The following is a 16,135-nucleotide window of genomic DNA, read 5'->3' on the forward strand; positions in this document are numbered from 1 at the left end:
TTAATTACATGGGACGCTGATGACTGCAGAACCACAAACCGATGCAGGAAAGATAATTGTTAGAATACTCGACGAAAGTTTTCATTCTTAAATAGTTTATTCTTTTCCTCGTTCTGTACAATTTATTGATTGGTGGCCCTACGATACCAGAAGCGTGCGCGAAAGTCATCGGAGCAGGTGAGGAACGCAGGGGAATTGGGCGAATGGGTAATGTAGCGTACAGGTCCGTTGTGGCCCAAAGAGTTGAGCGTAAGCCGACAGCCGTTGCGAGAATTCCAGGAGCACAGCGATGTGGTTGCCTCGTCGGGGAAGAGCACATAGTCCTCGGTGTGGTTGAAGACGGCCTCGGTCTGGTTCTCCTGCTTTCCGGTGGTGCCGGCGCCCGTGTAAGTTTGTATGGGTCGACTTGTGCAGAGCTCCCACAGGTAGACAAGCGAGTCCATGCCCGAGGATAGTAGGTACTGGAATAGCGCTGGGATGAAAAGGAATTGTTTACAAGGGTATGCCAGACACTTACCTTGCCGTTTCGTGTGAATTGCAGGGAGCATATGGCCGCCCCGCCATGTGCCTCGGCAATGGTGTTGATGCAACGGCCACTGATGCCATCCCAGACCTTGATGTCGCCATCATAGCTGCCCGTCGCATATAGTTTGGCTGTGGGCGAGTACTTCACACAGGTCACCCCGGCCTTGTGCTGCTGCGAGGGAATGGCGCTGACGAAACACTGCGTGGTGTGCACATCGTACACACGCAGAACGTTGTGCTCCGTGCCGATGGCTATGTAGTCGCCAGTGGGATGAAATGAGAGACACAACACAGGCTCACAGTCGGTAAAGACTTTGTGGGCCTTCTTCACTGAGGGCTTGGCAATGTCAAACAATTTGACGGTGCCATCTCGCGACGCCGATGCCAGGATGTGCTCCTTGGGATGGAACTCCAGATAGGACACCTCATCGGTGTGGTCATAGAGGGTGCGTATAACCGGGTGACCCTGCTGCTCGCGACCCGGTTCACATTCGTCTGGCGCCGACTTGGCCAGCATACGCTCCACATCCAATATCTTGATGCTGGCATCCACACTACCGGTGGCCACCAGAGAGCCGTCGTAACTGAAGGCGCCGGCACGGCAAGCCTGCTTATGGGACGTCACATAGGCCGTTTCATACGAGTGCGGCTCTGGCGCCAGGGCGGATGCTTCGGGCTCAAACTCGAGATCAATGCCAGGGAGCACGTCGTCGGAATTGAGTTTCTCCTTGTCGGACAATGTCTGCATGCCGGATATTATTACATGCAGCAGGCGCTCACTCGGCGCACACTGATCTGCTTTGACCAGCATCGACAGTTCCATGGCAAACTTCTCCAGGCCATCGTACATCAGCTGGCTGCAAATGAAGAGACGATAATTGTGCGTTCTTGTCTGCGAATCCACAGGCCTACCTTATCATAAGTCGGTACAGTATTTCCCGGTTCTTAACCAGATTGTTGGGATCCAATATTTCATCGCGCATTGTGCTCGTTTTATTTATAAACAAAAAACGTAAATACAGATTCCACCGTCTATATCAAAGTAATCGTTATCGGTTTGATAATGCCGGCACACCATCTCTAGTTTAAGTGCTGTAAGGCGTCCTTATTAAAGTAATGTAGAATTTCCTGTTTCTCCGTCACGATTTCATCCCTGTGTAGTGGCCATGTAGCAAATTGAATGTATTAAATGTCTTTCCAACCCTGCGGCCACTACAACACGTGCGACTGCAACAGCTTGTTTTGATTTTTAATTTAAGAAAATATAAGAAATAAACAGCTAAACCATGAAGATTCGCAAGAACCACAAAGGCAAGCACTATCGCTACAGTGTGAACCGTAAAACACTCAACAAAACACGCAGTTCTACGGGCAAAATCAAGGAGTAAGCTTACTTTTTCAAGAGTGTCATGGAATGTCATTAACTTTTTTTCCCGCAGTCCCACTTTGAAGAAGATGTGGGTGGAGGGCCAGCGTGTGGGCACCAACTTCAGCGAAATGGGATTGGCCAAGGATCCCAACAAGGCAATCGCGATACCAAGCTATAGAAAGGACCGACTTCATGCGGCTAAAATTGTGAATGGTTTCGTTGAGGAGGAACTAGACGAGGAGGAGCGCCTGGTGCTGGGCATAAAGAAAGCCCCAGTAGATGAGGGGCCCAAACGGGGTCATGTGGTAGCGGAGCTGGAGCAATTGGCTAGCGAGCGTGCGGATCCAGAGTTCAGGTAAATAGGAATCTTGGGTGATTACGAGCATTTTTATATTCATTCTATTCTTACAGACTACCCAAAGGTGTCGTCAAAGAGCTCTCCTATTTCCTCAACAAATACAAGTTCAACTACAAGGCCATGGTCACGGATCGAAAGAACTATAGCCAACTGACATGGAGACAGTTTCGCTTGAAGCTTCGCAGATTTATGTCCATTCCCGAGCAGTTCAATGTCTATTTGGAGCAGAAGAAACTGCCAGCTGGTGTAAAGCCAGATTGGCCGGAGTACGAGTCGGACAGTGAATGGAAGTGAACAATAAATAGCCAAGTTTAGTGGATACTTTCGGCATCTCTTGGTCTTTTGATGTAATATTTAGCTCTTAATTCATATTTTGAATACATACTTGACGGGTACTCCTAAAAAATATTGTTCTTTGTTGCTGAAATTCTCCGTAAGAAAGGCTCCTGCTTATGTTCAATAGCGAAATGGCAGACCAGTGGAAGGGAGTCCTTAAAATTGGCCAATCTTGTAGAAAATTGATTCATCCATCGGATAAATTATTTGTTAAGTGCTGAGGGTGGGTCCTAGCTAGCTAGTTAGTAATATTAAACCGAATATCATAGTCGAGCAATATGAGTTCCGATCATGTAAAAATAACGATTAGCCCGATTATTATAAAACTTAAGCAGTTTTAGATAAGTTCAGGTGAAAGATATCGTGTTATTTGTTGTAAGTCAAGACGATCTACAAGAAGAGTATACAAGAAGTATTACTTTTCGCGGTTTAACTAAAGTTGTTCATCTGCTTATATATAGTTTTTTCATTCATCACGTATGTATGATATATTTCATACACTTGCTTGGTATATTATAGTATATTTCTGGGGGTATATTTTATAGATAATTCCACGGTCACACTGCCGACGAGGCTCCCGTTAAACTTTTCGCTCTTTCCGTTTTCTGATTTGGAGGTAAGTGCACGTAAACCGCAAATGGGTCTAGTTAAATTCCTGAAAATTGCCAATATTAATAGGCATCGATTGATTTTTCCGAGTGTCAATTAACCAAACAAGTGTGGGACATTAGATATTTTTGTATATTCATCAATAATTTCCTGTTCTTTGTGGGGCGAAAAGCCATTGAATTCAACTTTTATAAAACCAACGACTGCAGCTTCGGTGCATTTTCATGTGTATGCCAGTGTGTGTGTGTGGGAGTGTGTGCTGAAAAGTTGGACTACCGGCCGGTGTCCTATAACATTTTGCATAAGAGCCGTGCATAAATAACGATTGCGGTGAAAACTGTTTGATACAGCTACTAAATATTAAAGTTCTGTTGCATTTTAGGCTCAATTTTTAACTGAATTAAACCACTTTTTTTGCAGTTGAGACATTTTATTTCCAACATGGCGGCCGTTTTGGCACAGAATTGCAACAACTTTTTGTATGCCTGTGTGTGTGTGTGTTCCTTGATTTATTTTGCCATTTTGCGTGTTTTCTTTGCTTTTTATGGAAATTTTCATCAATTTTTTGCAGCTAAAAGCATGTGCAATTTGCATATGACACATGCTCTGCAGATTATCGTACCTCCCCCTTTTTCCGCCCTGCTTCATCTGCATTTCTGTGTGTGTGTGTGAGATTTTGCATGCCAAAGTATTTTTACATTTCCCTTTTTCTCGTGTCTTTTCCTCGTGTCTTCTTTTCTTGCAATTTGCACTTCGACGCAAATACAGAGTTAAAAATAAATGAGGAAAATTCGCAAAGCAAAAATTGTCACTAGGGTAGAAAATAAATCACAACGCCCTATACATGTGCAAGTGTGTGTGTGTGGTGTGTGTTCGGCTGCAAGTTTATCCAAGACGTCAGGCGGCGGTAGCCGACGAGAATCGATGCTAAACGATGAGCCAGGCCAGCCGCAGCCGCAGCCGCAGCCGCAGCCGAGCAAGTGCATCTCTTTCTCTACATGTGTGTCTCTCCTCTTTCTCTCACTCTGTCCGTCTGTGCAGTTTTGCACCCTTTTGAGCAACGCGAATAGTAATACCCTGCCGCCGAGAGCAGCCCAGAGACACACACGAATGTCCCCGAATGCCGATGCTTTGAATAGACTTTTTGTTGGCCCCCCTCACGGCGATGTCATCATTGATTTTGCTTCCATTTCGCGCAAATGCCTCATAATCTGTTAAACTTAAATCCGTCATATCCATCTCCATCTTAATGGGAAAGCTAATTCGAGCAATTTGAGCCAGCACTTTGCTGCCATTCCACTCTTTCACCCGACACTTTCTCTGCCTGCCACAATGTGTTCCGTGTTGTTTCGCCTGGATGGGGGCGGGGTGGTGGTTGTTGGTTGTAGGTTGTGGGCGCGCACTGTCTGAGAGTGCAGTGGCAGTCGTGAGCTGCTCTCGGCTCCCAGCTCCAAGCCTCTACTCGGCTTCTGTTTCTGTCTGGGGCTCGTTATTGATTTTTTAGACCGGGTTGCAGAAACGCCGAGAATCAGTCGTTCGCCGTGTCTGGAGCAGGACATTTCTGAATCACATCTACATATAACAAAAGTTCAGTATAAATTTTTCAACAATTATTGAAAATTATATTCCAGGATTCAGCGTCCAGTGGATTTGTCAACAGTTTTGACCCGCAAAGAAGTGCCAGGCCATAACCATAAACCGTCATTAATATATAGGTGAGTGCCACTCCCCTCCACTGCGCTCCTTGTACAGCATTCGGTTGCTTGTGTCCGGAAATCGTTGCGACATGTATGCAACGTTTTTTGTGTCTACACCCACACGTAACCCACACACCCAAACACATCTCTATCTCTACATGCATTCATATACATATATCCTTATGTCTGCTCTCTCTATCTTTCTCTCTCTCTCACCCATTCTCTGGTTGTTATCCCTTATATAGAGAAAAGGCAGCCGCATCGTCGTTGATTAGCATTCATCTGAAGTAAAGAGCAAGCGAAGATGGGCAAGGAGAAGATCCATATTAACATTGTGGTGATTGGACACGTCGATTCGGGCAAGTCCACCACCACCGGACATTTGATTTACAAATGCGGCGGCATTGACAAGCGTACGATCGAGAAGTTCGAGAAGGAGGCCCAGGAGATGGGCAAGGGCTCGTTCAAGTACGCCTGGGTGCTGGACAAGCTGAAGGCGGAGCGCGAGCGTGGCATCACCATCGATATTGCCTTGTGGAAATTCGAGACGGCCAAGTATTATGTGACCATCATTGATGCCCCCGGCCACAGAGATTTCATCAAGAACATGATCACCGGCACCTCGCAGGCCGATTGCGCTGTCCTGATCGTGGCCGCCGGCACTGGAGAATTCGAGGCCGGAATCTCGAAGAACGGCCAGACCCGAGAGCACGCCCTGCTCGCCTTCACACTGGGCGTAAAGCAGCTGATTGTGGGTGTCAACAAGATGGACTCCACCGAGCCGCCCTACAGCGAGGCTCGCTACGAGGAAATCAAGAAGGAGGTGTCCTCGTACATCAAGAAGATCGGCTACAATCCGGCCTCGGTGGCATTCGTCCCGATTTCCGGCTGGCACGGCGACAATATGCTGGAGCCCTCCGAGAAGATGCCCTGGTTCAAGGGCTGGACCGTGGAGCGCAAGGAGGGCAAGGGCGAGGGCAAATGCCTGATTGACGCGCTGGACGCGATCTTGCCGCCACAGCGTCCCACTGACAAGCCCCTGCGCCTGCCCCTGCAGGATGTCTACAAGATTGGCGGCATTGGTACAGTGCCCGTGGGTCGTGTGGAGACCGGCCTTCTGAAGCCAGGTAAGAGCATGGATGAATCACAATACAATCTTGATTAATTTTATATATAGTAACCTCACCGCCACCGCCACTACCGTGATTAGTTCATTCAAGTTCTCTGCCTCAAGTGGTGGCTGGCCAGCTAAATTTAGGTCGGCATTTGGGTGCTGCCACGCCACGCCACCACGCGAACGAAGCTCGAACCGAAGCCCTGCCCTGCGCATGTATGCATTATAGAGCGACGAGAGCGAGGCAGGGCACTGGGCACCCCCGATGCACTCATACCTACATACCTACATATACCCATCTCATCACGACACCACCCAACAGACAGATAGACAGATAGAGAACCTACTGTATGTACATGTATATTCGTTGCAGGAATGGTCGTTAACTTTGCGCCAGTTAATTTGGTCACTGAGGTGAAGTCCGTCGAAATGCATCACGAGGCGCTCACCGAAGCCATGCCGGGCGATAATGTTGGCTTTAACGTGAAGAACGTTTCGGTTAAGGAGCTGCGACGTGGCTATGTGGCTGGCGACTCCAAGAACAATCCACCCAGGGGAGCTGCTGACTTTACCGCTCAGGTAAGGACTTGCCCAGCTGTCTGAATGAATAGAGAAAACTGATAATACTTCCATTTTCTGTATTCGCTGCAGGTGATTGTGCTCAACCATCCCGGGCAGATAGCCAATGGATATACTCCCGTGTTGGATTGCCATACGGCTCATATTGCGTGCAAGTTTGCGGAGATCAAGGAGAAGTGCGACCGTCGTACGGGCAAGACAACGGAGACCGAGCCGAAGGCCATCAAGTCGGGGGATGCGGCAATCATTGTGCTGGTGCCCAGCAAGCCGCTGTGCGTTGAGAGCTTCCAGGAGTTTCCGCCGCTGGGGCGCTTCGCTGTACGCGATATGCGTCAAACGGTCGCCGTTGGCGTTATCAAGTCCGTCAACTTTAAAGAAACGACCTCGGGCAAAGTAACAAAAGCCGCTGAGAAGGCACAGAAGAAGAAATAACTAGGGTGCCAGCAGACCTACAACATAAGCAACAGCAACAGCAACAAGAATAAGAACATCACTCAAGAATCCCAGCAGCAAACGGCTAGAGCAGCAGCAACACATCTCAAAATAATAATATCTAATCGACGATCAAAACGATCAGAATCAGAATCAGTGGCAACCGAAGAAGAAGAAACACCAATTACCAATATTAACTGCTGCATGCAAATATTATACGAAATCGAACAAATACTACAATTAATAATAATCACACACACAATTAGCGTGGAGCAGCAGGGCACCACCAACACCACCACCACCAGTAGCAGGAGCAACAGTAGCAACAGTAGCAGGAGCAGCAGCAGCAGCAGAGTCAATGGCATCCTTCTACCGACCCAACGCGATGGTGTCAACACGGACGTGTATCCACTGTCCTTTCCGTTCGCTCAGTCGGTTGCCATCTACTGCATCTATCTGAATTTGTATCGCCATCGCAAGTCCTTTCGCAGGAAACCCTCGTCGTTGTCGTCGTCGTCGACATGCGCAGGAGCAGAGGGAGCCAACCAAATTGCCACTGTAGCTTGCTGCTAGCCTCATCTCCTCGATATACTCATCCATCATTACTAATAATAAAATTTTATTAAACATCCGCATCGACATCTCTTCATCTAACATTAATAGAATATCCTATCAGCCATCGCCCCATCGTCTCACCAATGGATTTTAAACACTTTTTATACTTTTGATAAGTCAAGTCGGAGGCATTCGATTTAAAATCTATTACACACTGTAATTTCAGAGTTTAGTTTTAAACCATGCCCCCTCCCCACACGCGCCACCCTCCTCCCAGTCCCCTTTTCTTTAAATGCGTTATTGAAACAAAAACAACCAAACAAAAAAAAAAGACTACATTCGCAATGAATTCAAAATTTTCTCTTGAAACCAAAAGACAAATGCTTAAGAAGTATTACAAAAAATATTATAACACACACATAATCATGCGGTTTTTGACAAAACATTCTAAATGTTCGTTCGAGCCTCATTTGCATTTGCATACTACACACAATATATACGTTAATCGCAGGTCATCATTGCCCCCATAACCACTCTCTGAATTTATACACATATAATTGTAACGTAACCACAACACCAAACAAAATTCATGGATACAGAAACATGTTGCTTGATAAAAAGATCTTTTAAATGATGAGAAAAATAAAGGAAGCTTAACCGTAAAATACCAAACAAATTGATTCAAACATTTGTTTTTTTGTTCCCCCCTATCTTATATAAGATTTCTGACGTTTGAAATTAACGGCTATCGGAGCTTATTGCGATTATTTTCGAAAGGGTGGCAGCTCTGGAACTGACTCACAGGCGGAATTTATTAAAAATCAGAAACAAAGCAAACCAAGCCACAAAGTCAAGCCGGCTGTTCAGCAATTATCAAAATAATTGTGATTCAGAATAGAAGCAGTGGCTCTTACTAAAATTTTCATCACTTGAAATACCAATAATCCCGTGGTAGCACAAAAATGGCAGATCCACGCATCAGGCAATTGGTTATTAAAACGGGTGTCGTGAAGCGCCTGTCGAAGGAAAAGACTACGTACGAGAAGGAGGTGAACATAGAACGCACACGCTTGGAGAAGTTCAGGAACGATGGAGCCGATGACCATGTCCTGCGCAAGCAGCAGGAGGTCATCGAGGAGTGTGAGATGATGATTCCGGACTCCAAGCGCAGGTATTTCCATTATCTAAGAGTTCCAGCCAAATTGGATCGTTATTAATTTCTTGCCCTCTCTTCCAGACTGCAAAAGGAGTTCGACGTGCTGCAGAAATTCCTCGATGACGAGGTCGATCTCAAGGGGACGGAGACCTACACAAAGGCTGCCGAGATTATAACCGAAGCCAAGGGTGTGCTGGCGGTTTAATGTACCTGGCACCAAGCGAATCTTAATACGTTTCTCAATAGTATTAATTAATAAATAATTATGCTTCCCTAATTACGTTGATTGCATTAATATTATTTATAATAAATTAACATCAGCCAAACAGATGTGCACGCGTTTGACGTTTTCTAACACTGCTTAAAATGCCGGCGAAGATTCCGAAATTATGCGAAATAAAGACAAATATTGAACAATCTGCTGCCGTTCTGCGGGAATTAGAGATTGGTAGTAATGCCCCACCAAGTGAAGTTGAGGTGGGGCAGGCTAAAGCGCACCAAGAGACCACAACAAAACAGCTAGACGAAATCGACTCCAAAACGGCTGCAAAGATTGCCGGCATCCGACGACGCAGAAAACGCCGGCGTTGGAAATTCATACAAAGGAACAAGGAACAACAAGCAGCCGAAAGCGTTGTCAAAGAGGAACCCGTACCGAAGCCCCCTGACGAACCCCGTCCTGCTCCAAGGGAAAAGCAAACGGAGAACATCACCTTGAAAAAGCGGTATGATGCGGCCAGTATTTTGGAGAGGCTAGACCTTCTAGTGAAGCTATGCGAGGCCCGAGGCGGAGACAAGGCCAGCCTAACCGAGAAGCTGGCCTCCATGCGCACGGTGTGGAGCCGGGTGCAGCAGGAGAGTTCAGCAACTGGCAGAATCACCGAGTCCAAGTCGCCATCGATAGAAACCCAATGGGACGTTGTGTTCTTTGGCCAAGCCTCCTCTAGTCAGAAGCAACGGCGAGGAGAAAAACCTGAGTTTCTTAAGAGGCGGTAAGATTTTTAACGCCTTCCAACCTCAGGTCTATCAAGTAATCCAATTTTATTTGCAGTTCCATATGGGATTCTTATATAACTCAAGGAAAGCGAGGCTCCTGCATACCCCGCGGATGGGTGCTACCAATGGAAGAGGCGACCAGCGAATGGTTGGAGTATAGAACTGAATAAAATAGAATACTTTTATAAGAATGATGGAATTTTATTTCTTTTGAAGAATCTCTGTACTGTATAACTTAGGTGAGAGGCAAATGCAGATTCAGACTCTACACATGACAGCCATTTTATTCGTAGATCCAGTCCTTGGCAGCTGGAACCCAGGGGACCAGCTCCTTCTCGGTGAACCAGAGGCCGATCTCCTTCTCGGCAGACTCGACGGCATCGGAGCCGTGGATGATGTTGCGGCCCACCTGTATGCAGAAGTCACCGCGAATGGTGCCGGGCAAGGAATCGGCTGGGTTGGTGGCGCCGAGCATCTGACGGCCGGTCTTGACCACGTTCAAGCCCTCCCACACCATGGGAACCACTGGACCGGAGTTCATGTAGTTGACAAGTCCGGGGAAGAAGGGACGGGCCGACAGATCGGCATAGTGCTTCTCCAACAGCTCCTTGGAGGCCTGCAATGATTGCAAAACAGATATTGTAACGCTATCACCGTTTTCTTGACCTCTAAAACACATGTCAAATTGATGACGCCCCCACCTGACGGCGTCGCCATTGAGGTTAAACACGATACGCCAGACAGCCAGCGTGGGGGCGCGCTATTGATTTCTTAATTTAATTATTTGCTTACCCAGGTGAACTTCAGGGCGACCAATTTGAAGCCCTTCTGCTCGAAGCGCTCAATGATTTTGCCGACAAGTCCACGCTGGACTCCATCGGGCTTAACCATGATAAAAGTACGCTCCTTGTTGGCCGCCATCGCTACAGAAATTAATGAAAAAAGCGCTAGTACGGTACCCAGCATGCTTATCGGGACAATCGATTTTCGATGCATTTTCGATCAAAAAAAGCTAATGCGTTTTTGTTGCACCTTCTCTGAGATGCACAAGTCGTGGTTTTTATAAAAGAGAGGAGATTTAATTATACTGAAAGGTAAACACAACACCAAAGTAATCCCAAGATAAAGCAAATAAATACATTCAATACTCAATACCGATAGCATACATAAACGCAACCCTACACGAGTGCAACGCTGGGATTGCAATTAAAAGCCCGGTTAACTTTTGAAGGAAATGTGCTATTTTTTCCATACTGCGTTCTCAGATAGTTTATCCGAGCAAGTAAACACTAAAAACAATCTCAGGAACGAGAAACACTTTGAAAGTCACGTTTCGATTCGCTTTACTGCCGACCGATTAGATTAGATTCTGGGTAATCACCATCCGTGATTCAACAATACAAATTTACAAATAATATATACAGTTAGATAAATTCAAATGCTAAATATGATTATTTGGTCCCATCCAGGTTTGTCAGGCCATCGGCATACTGAAACTCTGGGCTGTTCTCGTACTCGCACATGTCCAGGGCAATCACACAGCTCTCCTTGACCACACGCTTCTCATCGTCCGCATAGCGGTTCAGAATCTGTATGCAATCCTCCGTGGCAATGGCTCCCAGAGCCTCTGCGCACTCGTGGCGCACCATCTCATTTTCCTTGTGGTCCTCCAGGTTCTCCTGCAAGTACGGAATGCTGCAGGGCTCTTGCAGTTGGCCCAGAACAAAGGCCACCTCGTGGCGGAACAAGGCAGACGAATCCTTGAGTCCCTCGGCTATGGCGAGGACACTCTCCTCTGTGCGCAGGTTGCGCAAGCTGAACATGGCCCGGTAGCGATCGAACAGCGTCTGCTTGCCGTCCAAGTAGATGGTCCTCAGCTCAGCCACACTCTTGTCGCCGGCCGTCGGAGGCGAGGGATCCACGGAGGCGTAGGGATTGTTGTCGGCCACCTGCTGTCCGCTCTGTAGCCAGCGTACACGTTCCAGTGCAATGGCGCATGTCTCGGCAACCTCGACGACAGGATCCTTCTTGTACTCCTCGAGGATGGCCAGCACGTCTGCGTGGCCAATGGCGCCCATGGCCTCGGCGGCTTCATGGCGAACCATCGGCTCTTGTTTGGTGTCCTTCAGGACCTTGGTGAGTATGTCCAACGCCTTTGGGTCCTGCATCTGTCCCAGGCAGTAGGCCAATTCGTGCTTGAGCAAGGCTGAATCATCGTCGAATGCCTTGCTTATGGAATCAATGGCCGTCTTGCCACCAATATTCTTCAGTGTAAAGAGGGCGCGGAACCGCTCCTTGAGCGGCCTGTCCTTGTTGTTCAGCACCCCGCCAATGGCTTCGATCTGCTCTTGCGTGACCATTTTTGCTGCTAGCCGGTGTCGATGGATGTATAAATAAAAATAACAAAGCAACAGTGCTGCGCCGCGTGGAGTACTTTTGAGTCGTTTCGAAACACTAAACCAACGCCGCCCGCCAACACTGTCCCAAAAGGCCGCCAGAAAATGCCGTTGTGCAGCACTAATCCAGAAGCAGTTTAGTTACGTTTACAAGCGCGATTTAAAAAACACAAAAAAAGTGTGAAAGGCGGACTATTTTATTGGAAACAATATTCGAAATATACAGCCAAGTGTATTTCGCAATATAATACAATACTTGCGAACGGTTTTTTTTGTTGCAGTACACGTATCCGGCATTTATAAAATTTGCGGGTTCACGCTTTGCCCAGCGTGTAAATTTTACCTGTAGTTGTGTACAAGGGACAGAGTGGAATAAACTCGTCAGTGCCAGAGTCTGCAGCCGAAGCAGTTTAAAGTTAAAATATTGCGAAATACACACGGTTTCGCAATAAAACATAATCATTATCGTACAGAAGCGCCTGGAAGCATTGCATTAACCAAATAATGTCCGACGAAACTGGCGCACAGAAGCCGGAGACGGTGCTGGACAACAGCAGTGTTGAGGAGGCGGCGTTGGATGAGAAAAAAACACCCGTAAGTGGCGTTGCATATACATATTTAGTGACAATTAACAGCACAGTACAGCGATAAGAGCGCGCGCAGTTCCACGCACACAAATGAACAAACACCAAACCGAATTATCTGTGACGACTGCTTTGGGTACTACGGGGAACTAGCTAGGGGAACATAAGCGCTGGATTGTTCAGTAATTTTCCAAAATAAAACGCACACATACACAGCTTGTGTGTGCATTTTGTGTGTTGCGTTTTATTGTCCATTTTCTATTTACGTTTCTTCTACTGCTACTTGCCCTCGTGTGCGCGCGCTTTTTCCAAAACTCCACTCCCCCATGGAAGATACATTGTACAATGTGTGTGTGTGTATGTACTCGTTGCTGTTGCCGTTAGGTTAGTGAGCAAGCAATCGGCGTTTCCCTTTTGGACGCACGTTTTGCCGCTGCGTCTCGTTTGTTTTTATTTTTTCTTGTTCTCTTTTCGACTTTTTGTTGTTTGCTGTACTTTACCACACAAATGTACAGTGGCACACGCTTGTTAACGCGCAGTCGTACAAATAAAGTTCAGAGCGCTGTAACTTTTGTAATAATGTATGAAGATATATCCATACAATTTCAATGTGTTAACAACTAGGCAAATAATATTATATCTATGCGTCTTTTCTTCGAACGACTGTACGTTTTTAGCTAGCAGGCACTGTACTCACACACATGTATGAATGTGCCTTTGCATGTGGGGATGGATGAATGGAATACGATGCGCGCTCTAGATTCGGATCTAATTTGTTGTCCGATGGCTATAGTGGGTTTAATACTTGATCAGTGGCAATAGTCCCATTAGCGATATGTAATGGCACAGATTTATGTTAGGGAATTATTTTCGAGTATTAGCATTCCTTTGACCATTTTATTTGTAACATTACGTTTTAATTTATACTTATACATTAACTATTGCAGAAACGCACACCCAAACGACGCTCATTTATTGAGCGGGCACAGCGGGAAAGCGAAGAGCTGGTACGAACGATGGGCGGCAGCTTGGAGCTAGAGGGTGGACGTCGCACGCGATCCAGTACTCGCGGCACACCGACACGGGCCACTGAGGCTGTTACACCGCCGCCCAGCAAGAAGGCTCGCACCTCGCCGACGACAGCCACCAAGAGCGGGGGTGCCGGGAAAGGCCGCAGTGCACGCAAACTGGACGTGGGCAGCGATGAGCTCGACCAAGAGCCAGAGAAGGCAAATGCAGAGGTGGTTGAGTCGGCGGTCAAGGCAAAGGTGATTAGGAATAGAATTCATTGTAGAAACAATAGATCTAACGATACGAATCATTTTAGGCTACTCCCAAGAAAGATAAGAAGGAGGTGAAGAAGGATGAGAAGCCAGTTAAAGCTACTCCTAAGAAGGCAGTTCCAGCCACCAAAACAGAGCCCGAAAAGGAAGAGAAGCCTGCAGATGCAAAAGAAACGGATGCCAAGACAATCGAGAGTGAGGATCAGCCAGATGGTGGTGCTGCCAAGCTGCCAGCTGTGCCCGAAAAGCAACAGAACCACGCTGCGGAGGAGGACAAACCAAGCAAAGATGAGCCCGAGGTAAAGGAAAAAACGCCAGAGGAAGTGCCAAAGGCTGAAGACCCACCGAAAAGTAACGATGACCCTGAAAATGGTACCAGCACCGACACTCCTGCTCCGGCTGCAGCCGCGGATCCAGCTCCCGCAGCTATGGAAGTGGATGAAGAGAAGCCGGAAGCAGCAGCAGCGTCAGACAATCAAACGGAAGCCAAAAGCGCACCCGCCACTACTTCAGAGCCTGCCACCTGCCGAAGCTGAGAAGGCAACGGAGGAGCCAAAAAAGCAATCTGAACCAGCCCGGGAACCCTCACCGGAGCCCATGGAGGTTGATTCGAGTTCCAAGAGTAGTACAGAAACTGTTCGATTCACACCAGCCGCCGAAAAGGTCGCATCAAGCGCAGAAGCAACAAAATCAAGCAATAATGTTGTCGATGAAATCGCCACTGAGGTCAAAGAGGATGTGCCAGCCGAGCCCAAGGAGGGAAAGAAGGCAGAAAGCTCAGACGAGCCCAAAAGCACGGAAGAGCCAAAGCCAGCAGAAAGTGCCGAAGAGCCCAAGGAAGCCGTAAGGACAACGGGGGAGAAAGTCACACCAACTGCTGAGGTTGGCCTGCCCCTGCCACCAACGATGTTAGCAAGCCGACGCCGGTTGTGGCTGTCGATGCTGTCGTGTCAGAGACGCCCATTAAGGAGGTACAGCCCATCAGTGCAGTCAACAAATCCGAGCTTAATGTGAATGGTGAGCAAAATCCAACTGGTTCAAAGCATTTCGATACTCATTTCTTGTTTATGTTGTTGCAGGTGAACCAAAAATCGTTAACAATTCCGTCGACGGCGGTGAGCATGCAACGCCGAAGGTGTGGAACTAGGCCGGGCGGATGATACAAAATCCAATTACTAATCAGTGCGTTGCAGCATCTACCATCTTCAGGCAAAAGATGTCGCCAACTACAAGCAATCATTTAAGAGTTAACAAAAACAACAAAAACACCCACAGAACACACAGATTCCATTCTCTCCACATCTGACAACTTAATTCGGTCTGTACCCAAAAATGAAATGATATAAAATAGGTTCGTGTCTTCCAGTCTTGGATTGATTGATGATGATGATGATGAGTGAGAGAAGCGCCATAAGCTGCAATCGATGCTGGATTTTCAATGTTGCACTGTGTGCGCTACAGACAGACAGACAAATGAACAGACCCCCCTAATCCACCGCTCTGACCGCCATTCTCTTCCCGTTTCCCCTACCCTGCACCCGCTCACACGAAAATACACAGACAGATTGTGAAATGCATCTTAATATAATATGTATGTGTATAATTAATTCAATTGGAATCAAACAAATGATACATTGACACGAAAATGTATGTAAAATATAGATGGATGTTTTTAAATTTTAAGATCCAATACCTGTAATAATAATGCAAGACTAATTCTAAAAAAAACCAATTTGGATACCACTCAACAAAAATCAACTACATATAACAAAAAAGGAAATGATTTTAACTAACTTAACGCAATACAAACAGCTCTATGGCTATTAAGATATGACTCTATAAATATGTACACCTATTTTAACTATTTTTCGGGTCATTTACCAAGCCCCCCATCCCCTGATTATGTGCTTGTTTTATTTAAAGCATTTAGTTTTTCTATATACATATGTTTAACCATTTGTAACCTGAACAGAATTGATTTCTAAACCGAATAATGTGCATGGTGTGTGATGTCCACTGGGAACAGTTGTGCTATCCTCCCATCAGTCTTAAATGAATTCGTAATTAAATATATTAGAGTAAGCTTTTTAAATGAAAAACAAAACAAACAAACAACACACGAGATGGAAATTCTTATAATTATACA

At 46.6% G+C, this 16,135-nt stretch overlaps 8 protein-coding genes across 8 annotated transcripts; 5 read left to right on the forward strand and 3 right to left on the reverse strand.

Moving 5' to 3' along the window:
• Window positions 1–72: 72 nt before the first annotated feature.
• On the reverse strand, window positions 73–1,589 carry LOC111067701 (cleavage stimulation factor subunit 1). Its single transcript, XM_022356965.2, has 3 exons — window positions 1,438–1,589; window positions 518–1,382; window positions 73–461 (listed from the first exon to the last, which is right to left on the reverse strand). Exons 1-3 carry the CDS (start codon window positions 1,506–1,508, stop codon window positions 123–125), a joined length of 1,275 nt encoding a protein of 424 aa, XP_022212657.1. The 5' UTR covers window positions 1,509–1,589; the 3' UTR covers window positions 73–122.
• Window positions 1,590–1,719: 130 nt separating this feature from the next.
• Window positions 1,720–2,573, forward strand: LOC111067702 (nucleolar protein 16). Its single transcript, XM_022356966.2, has 3 exons — window positions 1,720–1,909; window positions 1,965–2,249; window positions 2,306–2,573. The coding sequence occupies exons 1-3, from the start codon at window positions 1,812–1,814 to the stop codon at window positions 2,544–2,546; spliced, it is 624 nt and encodes a 207-aa protein (XP_022212658.1). The 5' UTR covers window positions 1,720–1,811; the 3' UTR covers window positions 2,547–2,573.
• Window positions 2,574–4,800: 2,227 nt separating this feature from the next.
• Window positions 4,801–8,239, forward strand: LOC111067724 (elongation factor 1-alpha 2). The gene is made up of 4 exons (XM_022356996.2): window positions 4,801–4,912; window positions 5,140–6,021; window positions 6,382–6,587; window positions 6,660–8,239. The coding sequence occupies exons 2-4, from the start codon at window positions 5,199–5,201 to the stop codon at window positions 7,017–7,019; spliced, it is 1,389 nt and encodes a 462-aa protein (XP_022212688.1). The 5' UTR covers window positions 4,801–4,912; window positions 5,140–5,198; the 3' UTR covers window positions 7,020–8,239.
• Window positions 8,240–8,385: 146 nt separating this feature from the next.
• Window positions 8,386–9,031, forward strand: LOC111067728 (tubulin-specific chaperone A). Its single transcript, XM_022357000.2, has 2 exons — window positions 8,386–8,745; window positions 8,812–9,031. The coding sequence occupies exons 1-2, from the start codon at window positions 8,537–8,539 to the stop codon at window positions 8,933–8,935; spliced, it is 333 nt and encodes a 110-aa protein (XP_022212692.1). The 5' UTR covers window positions 8,386–8,536; the 3' UTR covers window positions 8,936–9,031.
• Window positions 9,032–9,096: 65 nt separating this feature from the next.
• LOC111067726 lies at window positions 9,097–9,917 on the forward strand. Its single transcript, XM_022356998.2, has 2 exons — window positions 9,097–9,722; window positions 9,782–9,917. Exons 1-2 carry the CDS (start codon window positions 9,097–9,099, stop codon window positions 9,894–9,896), a joined length of 741 nt encoding a protein of 246 aa, XP_022212690.2. The 3' UTR covers window positions 9,897–9,917.
• Window positions 9,907–10,707, reverse strand: LOC111067727 (nucleoside diphosphate kinase). Its single transcript, XM_022356999.2, has 2 exons — window positions 10,519–10,707; window positions 9,907–10,342 (listed from the first exon to the last, which is right to left on the reverse strand). The coding sequence occupies exons 1-2, from the start codon at window positions 10,690–10,692 to the stop codon at window positions 10,010–10,012; spliced, it is 507 nt and encodes a 168-aa protein (XP_022212691.1). The 5' UTR covers window positions 10,693–10,707; the 3' UTR covers window positions 9,907–10,009.
• Window positions 10,708–11,052: 345 nt separating this feature from the next.
• Window positions 11,053–12,187, reverse strand: LOC111067725 (deoxyhypusine hydroxylase). The gene has a single exon (XM_022356997.2). The coding sequence runs from the start codon at window positions 12,084–12,086 to the stop codon at window positions 11,178–11,180; it is 909 nt and encodes a 302-aa protein (XP_022212689.2). The 5' UTR covers window positions 12,087–12,187; the 3' UTR covers window positions 11,053–11,177.
• A 47-nt stretch (window positions 12,188–12,234) lies between these two features.
• Window positions 12,235–15,263, forward strand: LOC111067723 (cell surface glycoprotein 1). The gene is given in 6 exon segments (XM_041593657.1): window positions 12,235–12,716; window positions 13,654–13,974; window positions 14,034–14,507; window positions 14,539–14,874; window positions 14,877–15,006; window positions 15,069–15,263. Coding segments are annotated over 6 exon segments (1,419 nt in total). The 5' UTR covers window positions 12,235–12,626; the 3' UTR covers window positions 15,137–15,263.
• Window positions 15,264–16,135: the final 872 nt, after the last annotated feature.

Source organism: Drosophila obscura, unplaced genomic scaffold (assembly GCF_018151105.1).
Source record: "Drosophila obscura isolate BZ-5 IFL unplaced genomic scaffold, ASM1815110v1 contig_192, whole genome shotgun sequence".
Taxonomy (NCBI): domain Eukaryota; kingdom Metazoa; phylum Arthropoda; class Insecta; order Diptera; family Drosophilidae; genus Drosophila; species Drosophila obscura.

Excerpts from the sequence above, each read along its gene's own strand:
- LOC111067702 (XM_022356966.2), top strand. The coding sequence starts at position 1,812 with ATGAAGATTCGCAAGAACCACAAAGGCAAGCACTATCGCTACAGTGTG. Across the intron at positions 1,910-1,964 it reads TCTACGGGCAAAATCAAGGA|TCCCACTTTGAAGAAGATGT; the intron begins GTAAGCTTACTT and ends TTTTTCCCGCAG. Across the intron at positions 2,250-2,305 it reads CGTGCGGATCCAGAGTTCAG|ACTACCCAAAGGTGTCGTCA; the intron begins GTAAATAGGAAT and ends CTATTCTTACAG.
- LOC111067701 (XM_022356965.2), bottom strand. The coding sequence starts at position 1,508 with ATGCGCGATGAAATATTGGATCCCAACAATCTGGTTAAGAACCGGGAA. Across the intron at positions 1,383-1,437 it reads CTGTACCGACTTATGATAAG|CCAGCTGATGTACGATGGCC; the intron begins GTAGGCCTGTGG and ends CTTCATTTGCAG. Across the intron at positions 462-517 it reads AATTCACACGAAACGGCAAG|TACCTACTATCCTCGGGCAT; the intron begins GTAAGTGTCTGG and ends GCGCTATTCCAG.
- LOC111067728 (XM_022357000.2), top strand. The coding sequence starts at position 8,537 with ATGGCAGATCCACGCATCAGGCAATTGGTTATTAAAACGGGTGTCGTG. Across the intron at positions 8,746-8,811 it reads ATTCCGGACTCCAAGCGCAG|ACTGCAAAAGGAGTTCGACG; the intron begins GTATTTCCATTA and ends CCTCTCTTCCAG.
- LOC111067726 (XM_022356998.2), top strand. The coding sequence starts at position 9,097 with ATGCCGGCGAAGATTCCGAAATTATGCGAAATAAAGACAAATATTGAA. Across the intron at positions 9,723-9,781 it reads CCTGAGTTTCTTAAGAGGCG|TTCCATATGGGATTCTTATA; the intron begins GTAAGATTTTTA and ends TTTTATTTGCAG.
- LOC111067724 (XM_022356996.2), top strand. The coding sequence starts at position 5,199 with ATGGGCAAGGAGAAGATCCATATTAACATTGTGGTGATTGGACACGTC. Across the intron at positions 6,022-6,381 it reads GACCGGCCTTCTGAAGCCAG|GAATGGTCGTTAACTTTGCG; the intron begins GTAAGAGCATGG and ends TATTCGTTGCAG. Across the intron at positions 6,588-6,659 it reads CTGCTGACTTTACCGCTCAG|GTGATTGTGCTCAACCATCC; the intron begins GTAAGGACTTGC and ends TATTCGCTGCAG.
- LOC111067725 (XM_022356997.2), bottom strand. The coding sequence starts at position 12,086 with ATGGTCACGCAAGAGCAGATCGAAGCCATTGGCGGGGTGCTGAACAAC.
- LOC111067727 (XM_022356999.2), bottom strand. The coding sequence starts at position 10,692 with ATGCTGGGTACCGTACTAGCGCTTTTTTCATTAATTTCTGTAGCGATG. Across the intron at positions 10,343-10,518 it reads TCGCCCTGAAGTTCACCTGG|GCCTCCAAGGAGCTGTTGGA; the intron begins GTAAGCAAATAA and ends CAATCATTGCAG.